Source organism: Mandrillus leucophaeus, unplaced genomic scaffold (genome assembly GCF_000951045.1).
Source record: "Mandrillus leucophaeus isolate KB7577 unplaced genomic scaffold, Mleu.le_1.0 Scaffold851, whole genome shotgun sequence".
In the NCBI taxonomy this organism is placed as follows: Eukaryota; Metazoa; Chordata; class Mammalia; order Primates; family Cercopithecidae; genus Mandrillus; species Mandrillus leucophaeus.
Genome location: NW_012109264.1, coordinates 1,164,046 through 1,176,091, shown reverse-complemented (window position 1 = coordinate 1,176,091; position 12,046 = coordinate 1,164,046). Strand labels below are relative to the sequence as shown.

Sequence of the window (12,046 nt, the reverse complement as noted above, 5' to 3'; positions counted from 1 at the left end):
TGGTGAAACCCCGTCTCTACTAAAAATACAAAAAAAAAAAAAAAAACTAGCCAGGTGAGGGGGCGGGCGCCTGTAGTCCCAGCTACTCGGGAGGCTGAGGCAGGAGAATAGCATAAACCCGGGAGGCGGAGCTTGCAGTGAGCTGAGATCCAGCCACTGCACTCTAGCCTGGGCGACAGAGCGAGACTCCGTCTCAAAAAAAAAGAAAAAAAAAAAAAAGAATAATAATAATAATCTGACGTCACTGTTTAGGCCTGAAGGAAGAAAAGTCAAGGTGAATGTGTGTCCATGCATATGGGTGTGTGCACACATTATATACACATGTATTTCTGGGCATTCTTAGGTACTGCTGGCTCAACGGAAAGCCTCAGGTCCCTTCCTGGCAGACAAAACTGAATCCCTCTTGGCAGTAGGGGGCTCAGGCTGCCAAGGAAGGGGAATTTTCAGCCTGATGGCAGGAAATGATCAACAAGGAAAGCAGAAGAGGGGGCTTGTTCACTGTACCTTGGACTAGCAGTTCCCATCGGGATTTACTCCCTGGCAACCTGAAAATTAACAGATGTGCGGACTGCCCTCACAGGTCACTGATAGCCTGGTACCCAGCAAGGCCTATGAGGATGCTGATGTCTTTCCCTCCTGATGCCTGGGCTGCAGGTTTTAATGTAAAAGGAGTTTTCATAGATATTTTCATTTAATCTTTTCCTAACATTACATGGAGAAGGTGTCTTGGCCTATTTGACAAAGAAAGAACTGCAGACTGGATTAAGAATGGAGCCTGAGGACTTGTCAACTGCTGAGCCTGAGCAGGAACTCCGGCCTTCTGATTCCCAGCCTGGGGACAGTGTGGAATGGTGAGCAAAGCATATAGGCTTTGGGGTCAGGGCCGATCCAGAATCTTGACTTAGCCTGCTTACTGGTTGAGGGAGCACAGGCAACATGCTCAACTTTTTTCTGCTTTAGTTTTTTATCTGAAAAATCAGAAAATGCCTACAATTCATAAGGTTACATGATACCGTGGGTAAAGCACATACAAATGTGAATTCTCTTGACCTGTCTTCAAAGCCCCATGGCTGTTTTTCTTTTTTTTCAGACGGAGTCTTACTCTGTTGCCCAGGCTGTAGTGTAGTGCAACCTCTGCCTCCCGGGTTCAAGCGACTCTCCTGCCTTGGCCTCCCGAGTAGCTGGGACTACAGGCGCACGCCATCATGCCTGGCGAATTTTTTTCATTTTTAGTAGAGACGGGGTTTCACCTGCTGGCCAGGCTGGTCTCGAACTCCTGACCTCGTGATCCATCTGCCTTGGCCTCCCAAAGTGCTGGAGTTACAGGCGTGAGCCACCGTGCCCGGCCAGCTCCATGGCTGTTTTTCTAGCATGTAATAGTGTGTGACACAGAAAATACAATTGAGAATACTGCATTCAATGGCTGTTGGGTGAGTGATGCAGCTCAAGGGCCCTCTTTTACTGCACTGTTTGTAGGCTCCCATGTGGTGCCTGCCAAGGCATGCTGTATGAATGTACCAATGAAGTGGATGGATTCGTACGTACCCACCACTCCTGGTCCTCTTCCCCTGTGACGATAATCACTTCTCCCTCGATGAATGTGAGCTCGTCATCGTTGTCCGCCTGGCAGTCATAAATGGTCTTCACCCGCCTCACTTTATTTTTCCCCTTAAAGAAAGAAACTGGGTTTTAATTGAAAGAATGGCCTGAATGGAAACAAAGAGCAGCGGTTCTTTGTAAAATGGTTGACCTTGGGCAAGTAACTTAACCTCGCTGAGCCTTGATTTCCTCACCCTTGAAGGGCGGGAAGAAGAATGCCTGCCAGGTGCCCGGTATACTGTGTGCTCTTAAGGAACCACAGGCCCTTCCTCTCCCCCCATCATCAGTGTGGCCCCGCATTGGTGATTGGGCATCAACAAGTTATTTTCACCAGAAAGCAAACACTATGGCTAGGGATCAAAATTCAGCTTCACCAAAAAACATCAAGCACTCGGTACCCCCCCAACCCACATCAGCTTGCAGAATGACAGCAGAGTCTAAAAATGTTTTTAGGAAACATGACGTAAAGCAAAATGTGCAGCTTCGGCATACTGAATGTGCAGCATAAACAAATTTGTCAGTCCCCTCATGCAAAACAGCAAGTCAGTACATGCTGGTTAAACACAGCAGGATCGGCCTGGGGCTAGGAGAATTCTATGTAGTTCCTAAAACAGTTTTAATTTTTGATCAGTTTTGATTTGAGCACTTATTTGTTGAACTTCCAGTTCTTTGCAAACAGAAAAGTAAAAATAGAGGTGTCACCTTCTAAGCGATGGGTTGTTTGTTTTGCACCCGGCTAATTGGCAATTTTAAAAAAGCAAGCTGTCTGTTTAAATGTTTTGGGTGGAGTGACTCTTCCTCTCTGTCCCCTGGTTTCTCCTTTAATCACCCTGATAGTTCCAGCTGCTTTCTGAGCTCCCTTCAGGGCCTGTGCGAGTGGGTTGGAGAAGCCTGGCAGAACTGTGGCAGTGACTGCGTTGAGCAACTGAGCGACCTGTAGTGTGTTAATTTATAACGCGGAGATTAAATGACATAATAAAACTGTATAGTGTGTAGCATGAAATGAAAAGTTTGCGTAAGTGGTGCTTGGGAGTCATGAAGAGTTCCCTTTTGAATACTAGAAGTATCTACCATCAGACACGGCAGCCTCCAACCTACAGGAAGATGGGTTTTATTTTTCTTAATTTAAGTATTGATATGACATACTTTTATTGTAACTTTTTTTTTTTGAGAAGGGGTTTCACTCTGTTGCCCAGGCTAGAGTGCAGTGGCATGATCACGCTCACTGCAGCCTTGATCTCCAGGGCTCAAGCAATCTTCCCGCCTCAGCCTCCCAAGTAGCTGGGATAGCAGGCATGTGCCACCATGCCCAGCTAATTAATTTTTATTTTTTAAAGAAACGGGTTCTCCGTATGTTGCCCAGGCTGCTCATGAATCCTGGGCTCAAGGGAACCTCCCATTTTGGCCTCCCAAAGTGCTGAAATTACAGAAGTGAGCCACTGCACCCAGCCTCGTTTTAATTTTTTTGAGACAGGGTCTTGTACTGTCACCCAGGCTGGAGTGTAGTGGTGTGATCACTGAACTCCTGGCCTCAAGCAATTCACTTACCTCTTCCTAAAGTGCTGGGTACTGTGTATAACAGAATGTGAGGGGGGTAGAACTGCCATGTGCAGTGGGAGAACTTTTGGTTTCCCTGTTGACTGTGTTCCCCCTCCTGGGGAGCTGGTGCCCTGGTGGGAGGGCAGCTATGTTCCAGATAAAAAGCATGTGACATCTTCCTGGAGTACCACATCTCCACAAAGAATGTGAGGAATAAAATCACTTATATTAAAATAAAATTGATACACAGTAGGAAACACTTCATGAAAATGACAGAATATGAGATTTCTACAAAATTCTATGCTATTCTATTCTATCGAGAGCTCTATCTCCAATTCCTTTAGGAAGATGCAGTGAGAAGGTCTGACTCAGCAGATACTCAGGGAGCCAGGCGCAGTGGCTCACACCTGTAATCTCAGCACTTTGAGAGACCAAGGTGGGAGGATTGCTTGAGCCCAGGAGTTCAAGACCAGCCTGGGCAACATGGCAAAACCCCATCTCTATCAAAAATATAAAAAAAAGCCAGGTGTGGTGATGCGCACCTGTGGTCCCAGCTCCTCAGGAGGTTGAGGTAAAAGGATCACCTGAGCCTAGTAGATTGAGGCTGCAGTGAGCTGTGATCGCACCACTGCACTCTAGCCTGGGAGACAGAGCAAGCCCTTCTCAAAAAAAAAAAAAAAAAAAAAAAGGAAAAAAAAAGAAAATACCCAGACATCTGAGAGGGAAATTGCTTTCTCATGACCCTCAGGAAAAGAAAAGTTTCATCCTCAAGGTTCCTAGGTAAGAGTGACTACTTGCTGAGTGGTCTAGGTGCCAGCCAAGTGCTACTCATTTGTCACTGTATTTAATCATCTGTGAGCTCAGATGTTATATTAGCTCCTTTTTGCATGTGAAGAAAGTAAGGTTCAGAGAAAGTAACTTGCCAAGGTTGTACAGCTATGTTAGGCACTGAAGCCAGGACTTGAAGCCGTCTGCTGGAGCCTAAAGCCTGAGTTTGTAACCCACAGGCTCCAATCCACCATCATGCTTGAACCAGAGCACATAAGGGTCACGTGAGCAAGCTCTCGCTTTTTCTTGTGTAAGTTGGAGCACTCGCCCTCCCACCAACTTGCAAAGTGCGGCATAGGGTTCCTAAGGGCCTGAACACTGGTCCCACCCACCGTATTGATTTTTCTGGGCAGTGGTACAGGCGTCTCTGGCAGAGTAGGCGTGAGGTCATTGGAGTCTTCAGATGCTTGCTTTTGGATGGCGTCTCTGGACTGCACATTTGGGGACAGATCCAATGGGTGTGACTTCGGTGTGACCTCAGAGGGTTGCTGAGCCTTGGGTGAGACATCTCCAGTCTGGGATTTTGCTAGTAGGTCTCCCAGCTGTGGTTTGGGGGGCAGGTCCTTCATCTGTGGTTTGGGAGGTAAGTCTGAGAGCTGGGGTTTGGGTGGCAGGTCCCCCAGCTGTGGTTTGGGGGGCAGTTCTCCTGGCTTGGGTGGCAAATCTCCAACTTGGGGCCTGGGGGCCAGTTCTGTGGGCTTCGGGGGCAGGTCTCCAGGTGGTGGTTTTTGTGGCAACTCTGCCAACTGTGATGATTTCTGAAAGATTTCGGGCGGGATGTTGGATTTGTCTAGGGAGAGATGATCTGTTTTCCTTAGTGCCACTGTGGAAGCAATCAAAAACAGGGAGGTCATTGGTGGGAAGGGCTGCTTTCCTGTCAGTCACCTAAAAGAGGCGCCATCATCACGAAGGGAACTGGCCTACAGTGAGCACTTGAAATGGATGGACTCAGGGGCCAGGTCCCCCAGGCGCTTCACAAAGACAGTGTCTGAAAGCCTGGAAAGCGCTACAATTCAAGACTTCAGGCTTCAATCATGTAAGAACAAGATGTCTACATTTATCCAGAATTTAAAAAAATACGCAGAAACAGATTGCAGAGAATTGGATAGTACAGAGTTCTTAAGCCTAACACCTAAATGTAGCCATTTAAAATTATTTTCTATAGTTCCTTTTAATTTTCCTATATATTTTCTATAGATACAACTTTTACTTGCTTTTATCTAATACCATTTTAGCAACAGTATTTGTCATGTTACTAAAAATTATTTACTAGTCGCATATAATTTTGAATGGTGCATTCTATTCCATTCTACAGCTCTATCATAATTTATTATGATTTCTCCCCATTTTACATGATTCATGCAGTATGTAAGAGAAGCAGCAAAAGGCTTCTTCTCTCTTTCTGTGCCCCTGTCTCTTAACTTCGGTTACATTTTGGTGATACACATGCATGTGCTATGTCTTTTAAAAACCATACAAGGGATACATACTTTGTCTGAAACTTTGCTTTTCTCCCACTTAATATGTTTAGGAGAGTTCCAAATCAGTTCTTTTTTGTTCTGTTTAATGGCTGCATAGTATGCACAGCTTAGGAAATGTATCAATTTGTTGACCCATTCCCATAGCTCTTTGCACAGCTCTTGGTACTTAGAAAACTATGGACATGTCTCTAATTCTAGTTCTACCGCTTATTAGCTGTGTGAATTTAGGCAAATTACACAACCTCTCTGTGCTGCAATTTACTCATCTCTTAAAACCCTACTTCAAAGGGTTGGCATGCAGATTACATGGGTTAATATATGCAAAGAATTTACTGACAGGTCCTGGCACGCTGTAAGCATTATGTAGTAGCACTGCCATCACTGTCAGGGTTCTTTAAGGCCCTATTACAGTATTACATTCCTGTTTCACTCATTTTTGTAACTTTGGCTCCTGGCATAGGGGCCAAGCACATAGCATGCTCTCAGGGAGGAAACAGCTGACTAAGGCACACTGAGTGACTCACACTAGGAATTTGATCCTAAAAATATAATGTATTCAGAAAGACATTCTTAAAGAAGGAGAAGAAACAGATAAACCTCATGTTGTAAATGTCACAGGCTGTACTGGGGCTGTTTCTGCCCATGACCTGTCTAGTAGTATCTCTAAAAAAATCAAAATCAAGGGGCACCCTGCTCACGGGCTGGTTCCTAAGCTTTAGCTGAGGTGGTTTGGCTCTAATAGTAAATTTACATCAATCGCATTCTTCTCTTGGAAGCCTGAAATTGGCTAAGAAACAATCTGAGCCAGGCAGTCAAGAGGGAAAAAGCTAGGGGGAATCCCTGCGGTGGTGGGGCTAGAAAGGCCTTGGCTGTGAGTCACACTGATGGGGCAAGAGAAACTGTAAGTGCCAGGCATGGAAAATCTTCAAAATATCCCAGCCTCTTCACCTGCAGCACCAGCTCTAGGAGTTTATCCTAAAACAGTGATCAAAGTCATACACAGATGTCTGTGCTACAGTGATTGGCACAGTACTGCTTGTAACGAAAAACATGCCACCCATCTGAATGCAGAGGATTGTATGGACAATAAATAAAAATCAGTCAGGTGTGGTGGTACATGCCTGTAGTCCTAGCTACTCAGGAGACTAAGACTGGAGGATCGCTTGAGCCCAGGAGTCCAAGGCTGCAGTGAACTACGACGGTGCCATTGCACTCCAGCCTGGGTGACAGAGTGAGACTGTCTTAAAAAGCAAACCAACAAACGACAATGATATGTAGCCAATAAAGATTATACTGTTGTGTAATTAATAGCATGAAAAATGTTTTTATTATGTCAAAAATATTAAACAGAAACTTTAAAAAAGAGCAGAGAAAAAAAGACCAAAGATACACACTAATTCATCAGTTATCTTGGGTGGTAAGACTTCAGGTAGTTTTTATTTTTCTTTTTAGTTCTATTGAGACAGGGTCTCCCTCTGTTACTGAGGCTAGAGTGCAGTGGTGCAATCAGGGCTCACTGCAACCTTGACCTCCCAGTCTCCAAGTGATATTCGTGTCTCAGCCTCCTGAGTAGCTAGGACCACAGGTATGTGCCACCACACTTCAGCTAATTTTTAATTTTTTAGTAGAGATGTGCATGGCCATGCTGTCCCCAGCTTCAGGTATCTAGACCCTGTCCCACATCCTCTCTCCACACTCCTGGCTTTGGTGTGACAATGTGACTGCTGGCACCAGTCTGAGACCCTTGAAGGGAAGAGGCAAGGCTGGTCAGGGCCTCAACGCACACTGGCCCAGGTGATACAACTCTGGGCAGGAGAGAGATGGGACCACAGGGCAGGGAAGGAGAGGAGACTGGCCTTGAGATGTGCTGCATGACGCAGCTTCACCTTCTTAACAGCCCCGTGATGTGGATATCACCATCATCCCCATCTTCCAAGATACCGAGGGAGGCCGTGGAGCCTCCCAAGTCACAAAGTGAGTAAGGGATGGTTGATTCCTAGCCCAACGATAGTTCAGACTTACAGGAAAAGGGTTACCATTCAACCCCTATTTGCTGGGCATATGCTGTGCCCAGCACCATTTCAGGCACTTGGGACACAGCAGATGGAAAGGACTAGGCCCCTGCCTGCTGGGAACTCACACTCTGCGAGAGGGTGACAAGTAAACATGCAGTTACCAGAGGGTGAGGGCAGGTAGGCAGGGGAAGGGAGAACAGAGTGCTGGCTGGGTGTGGAGGAAGAGAGTGACCACCAAGGAGGGTGTGGTCAGGGAAGGCCACTCTGATACTGCAAGAATAGGTCAAAAATGTGCAGGAGGTCTGGACATCAGCCATGTTGATATCTGGTGGGGGTTGGGAGAAGAACCACCGGATGGCTCAGGACAGAGGAGTGACGTGATTGAATGTGGAAGGCTCCAGTATTCTGCTGAGAACAGACTGCAGGACCAGGTTAGAAGGTTCCAGGCAGACAGGGTAGGAGGCTCCAACTGTCCAGACAAGAGATGATACTCATTTGATCCTGGGTGACAACGGTGGAGATGGTGAGAAGTGACTGGGTTTTAAATAGATGTGGAAGGGGGAATAAACAGTATTTGTGCAAGCACAGGATGTGGTGTGTGAGAGAAAAAGAGTTAATTAAGCACCTCTGTCAGGCTTTAAGGCCTGAACATCTGGAAGAATGACACTGCCTTTAACAGACGGGGACACTGAGGGAGAAACAGTCTGGAGTGGAGTCAGAGTCCGTATTCCAGTTTTAAGTCGAGAAGCCTGTGAGACATTGTGTGGGGAAAAGCTCGCTCCTCTAACCGTGCTTTTTCCTCCACTCTCACACCACAACAATCATCAACACAGAAGAAAACTTCTGTGACCAAATGTGTGGGGGTCTCACCCCACCACTAAGCAGTGGACACCAGCCAGGTGTCCTCTAATCCAATTCTGACACCATCTACCTGGAGACAGCATTAGATCCCATAGCTTGAGGCTCAGTTCCCCAGAATGTTCCCACCTTCCTGCCCAGTCGCAAGCCCAGGCCTCTGGAATTTCTGACCAGTTGGCTTCAACTGGGGTTCGACTGATTTGCTAGAGTGGCTCACAGAACTCAGAGAAACACTTACCTAAGTTTATCAGTTTACTAAGAAGTGTGTGTGTGTGTGTGAGAATCATGGTTCACTGCAGCCTTGGTCTCGCAGGCTCAAGCTATCCTCCCACCTCAGCCTCCCAAGCAGCTAGGACTACAGGCCCGTGTCACCATGCCCAGCTATTTCTGTTTTTTATTATTATCTGTAGACACAAGGTCTCATTATGTTACCCGGCTGGTCTCCAACTCCTGGGCTCAAGTGATCCACCCACCTTGGCCTCCCTAAGTGCTGGGATTACAGGTGTGAGCCTTCTCAGGGCCACAGCTCCTGGCCCTAAGAAGGATATTTTAAAGAATAAACAGCCGGATGAACAGATACACAGGGTGAGGTCTGGAAGGGTCTTGAGCACAGGAGCTTCTGAACCTGTGGATTTGGGGGTGTGCCGCCCTCCCAGCACGCGGACGAGTTCTTCTTCACTTTCCTGTTGGCCTCCACGGGTTCAGCTTTCTAGAAGCTCCCTGAACCCAGTCCTCTAGGGTTTTTAATGGTAGCTTCATGACGTCAGCATTCCTTCCCCCAGGGTATAGGGTAGGACTCTCTTAGGGAAGGATCTCAAACCCACAATCGGCAAGATGGGAAAAGATAACAGTCCTGCCTTGGGCACATAAAGGAGGGCAGGAGAGTTTCTGTTTCCTGAGGCCTAACACATCCAGCATTACAACAGAAGACTGTAACAAGGGATGTGGACATTATGAACTAGGAACTGTGGATGAATACCAATACATATATACCTACAGCTCCAAATATATATATATATAAAAAACACCATAGGCTGCTCCTTGGTTTTCAACCACAGATCCCTTATACCAAAACAAATGTGTCTATCAGAACATTTGTTGTAGCATTTATAAAAGTTACAAAAATGCTGCCACCTAAAATCTGGAGAAGTCAGTGTGGGTAGGGATGGATTTAAAGAAATAACTAATTTGTCCTATGAAGTCATACAAACACTTTCATAATTGTGTACTAACCTCACTGTTCTTTCCTGCCTTGGTCCTCATTGTTCTTTCCCGCCTTGTTCTACTCCTATTGGACCTTAGGATAAACTTGTGCAGAGCTGTTTCGCACAGAGATCAGCTGATGGTTAGCTAGATCCAGTTCCTTCTTGGGCCATTTTCCACAGGCATTCCATCCTGAGAGGGCTTCAACTCAACCTCCCAATACATCTGATCGTATCAGTATTATCATAAGGCTTATTTACACGAGGAAGCTGAACCTTACCAACGCCCCCAGTATTACACCATATTGTGGTACAATCATGGTACAATTTAGCTTCATTACAGATTAGTAAGAATGACAGAGGTATTTCCTTTGCCTTCCCAATAAAATCTCCCCTTGGCCATATAACAAATGTTATTAAGGACAGGTGTTGTTAACAATGGCCATGACTCAGTCATTTCTGGATTCAAAGTTAATTAGAGGCAGAGCCAATCACTATGTCTCATCTCACAGGATGGTACTGAGACTAGTTTCCACTGGGTGCTATTAGTTACAGCACAGCCCACCTGCCTCCTGCAGGCAGGACATGGGTGGTGTTAATTTTACTAATTAAATAGAGACAGGGTCTCACTTCATTGCCCAGGCTGGTCTTGAACTCCTGGGCTCAAGTGATCCTCCCACTTCAGCCTCCCAAAGTGCTAGGATTAAAGGCTGGAGCCACAATACCCGGCTTCCTTCCTTCCTTTCCTTTCTTCCTTCCTTCTTTTCTTTCATTCATTCGATGGGTGTTTAGAATAGTTCCTATACCTACCAACGACACTGCAGAACATGTTTTACTTTGCCCTAATCTAAAGGCACGGGCAGTCATAGTACATTGATGTAAACTGCAAGTGCCCTCAGATAACTTCCATAAATTCAGAAGGCCGTTAAGAGTCCCACAGGTGTGCCCCTGAGCCTCAGCAGCCAAGACTGAGGGTCACTGCCCCATGGCCACTTCAGCCTCTATTTGTGTTAAAATTGTGAAGACCTGTTGGGTCTGGGTACAGGCCCTTTCCCAAAGCTGCATCTTAGCATTCTCTTCAGCACTGTTTATTGAGTCGGCCTGGCTCACTCTGCCAAAACCTCCTTATCTTTCCAGGCTGACTCCTATCCTTTTGCCTTCCTCCTGGAAGAGAACTCCCTCTAACCTGCATTTTCCTCTGAATTCTGCTCCTCATTGAAAGCAAACTCAGCTTATTCCAGGATACCCAGACCTGCACCTATCTCCTATAAGGCCCTTTTCTGTCTGGTGGGTTAGTGTTGTTTAACGCAACATGCATGTTGCTGCAGTGCATACTAAAGGCCTGAGTACAGTTAGGATACATGTTTTGCACCCAGAAATGTTGGGTGCCCCATACTAGAGTTAGATGAGTGGTGGTCACACCTACATGTAGTTTAGTGTGAGTCTGCCACAAGGCCTCCTACAGCTTTCCTTGTGTCAGGTTGGGACCATTCCCTAAAGGAACTCAGATCCACTATGTGATGCCCACTGTTTTATTGATTGATTGACAGTGTCTCACTCTGTCACCCAGGCTGGAGTGCAATGGTGCAAACATGGCTCACTACTACCTCGACCTCTTGGGTTCAAGAGATCCTCCTGCCTCAGCTTCCCATGTAGCTGGGACCACAGGTGCATACCACCACACTCTGCTAATTTTTCAAATTTCTGTAGAGGCAAGGTCTCATCTCACCCTGTTGCCCAGGCTGGTCTCAAAATTCTGGACTCAGGTGATCCTCCAGCTTGGGCCTCCCAAAGTGCTTGGATTACAGGTGTGAGCCACTGTGCCCAGCCCCACTGCTTTAATCTCATTAAGAACCCAATGTTTTCCCCTATTCTGCTTAAGAGTTTTTCATACACAAAAGGGTGATAAGAGTGTACATAGCACACTATGGCATGTTATGTATGCTACCATTACATTTTGTCCTTTATACCCAAATATCTTTCTAAGCATCTGATCAAGGTTTATATTGAGACTGACATAAAAATCAGTCTGCTGGGAGCACACATTTGGTATCAGCGAAGCAGGATTTGTTGGAACAGCTCTGACTCACAGAAACATATGGTTTGAGAAGAGAAAGGATAAAAGGGTGGGGGATCAGGAATCTTTGGATTCCTATGTGGCCATGTGGTCACTCGGGGTATGAAGCCACAGCTGTGTTGAGATAAGTTACTAAAGGTAAAAGTTACCAGTGGAATTCAGAGATGGATCCAACTCCCTGGGAGTTGGTGCACTGGATGCATAAAGAGATGCAAGCTAAGAAAAAAGTGAAATATTTAATACCTTGGTTATTGTTGTCCATAATGGCTAAAATAAAAGAGGGTGCTGGGTCAGGACTTGAGGCTGGACTAAGCTCAGATGTGGGTCTGCCTGAGCTCAGTCCACTAGCCTTTAAGTTACCCACAAAGGAGAAAACCATGCAGGGACAACAGGAAGTACCTCTGAGACCTGTGGTTACCAAGAAGGTAGTCAATGTGAAGAACGGGC

General features: G+C 46.2%; 1 protein-coding gene across 1 annotated transcript in view; it reads right to left on the bottom strand.

The window, feature by feature from the left end:
* Positions 1-12,046, bottom strand: part of ASAP1 (ArfGAP with SH3 domain, ankyrin repeat and PH domain 1) — a 204,880-nt gene that overhangs the window by 4,322 nt on the left and 188,512 nt on the right. Inside the window, exons 27-28 of the mRNA XM_011968634.1 lie at positions 4,299-4,789; positions 1,546-1,668 (exon numbers count right to left, since the gene is read on the bottom strand). Of these exons, the coding sequence (XP_011824024.1) occupies positions 1,546-1,668; positions 4,299-4,789 (614 nt within the window). The remainder of the gene's footprint in view (positions 1-1,545; positions 1,669-4,298; positions 4,790-12,046) is intronic.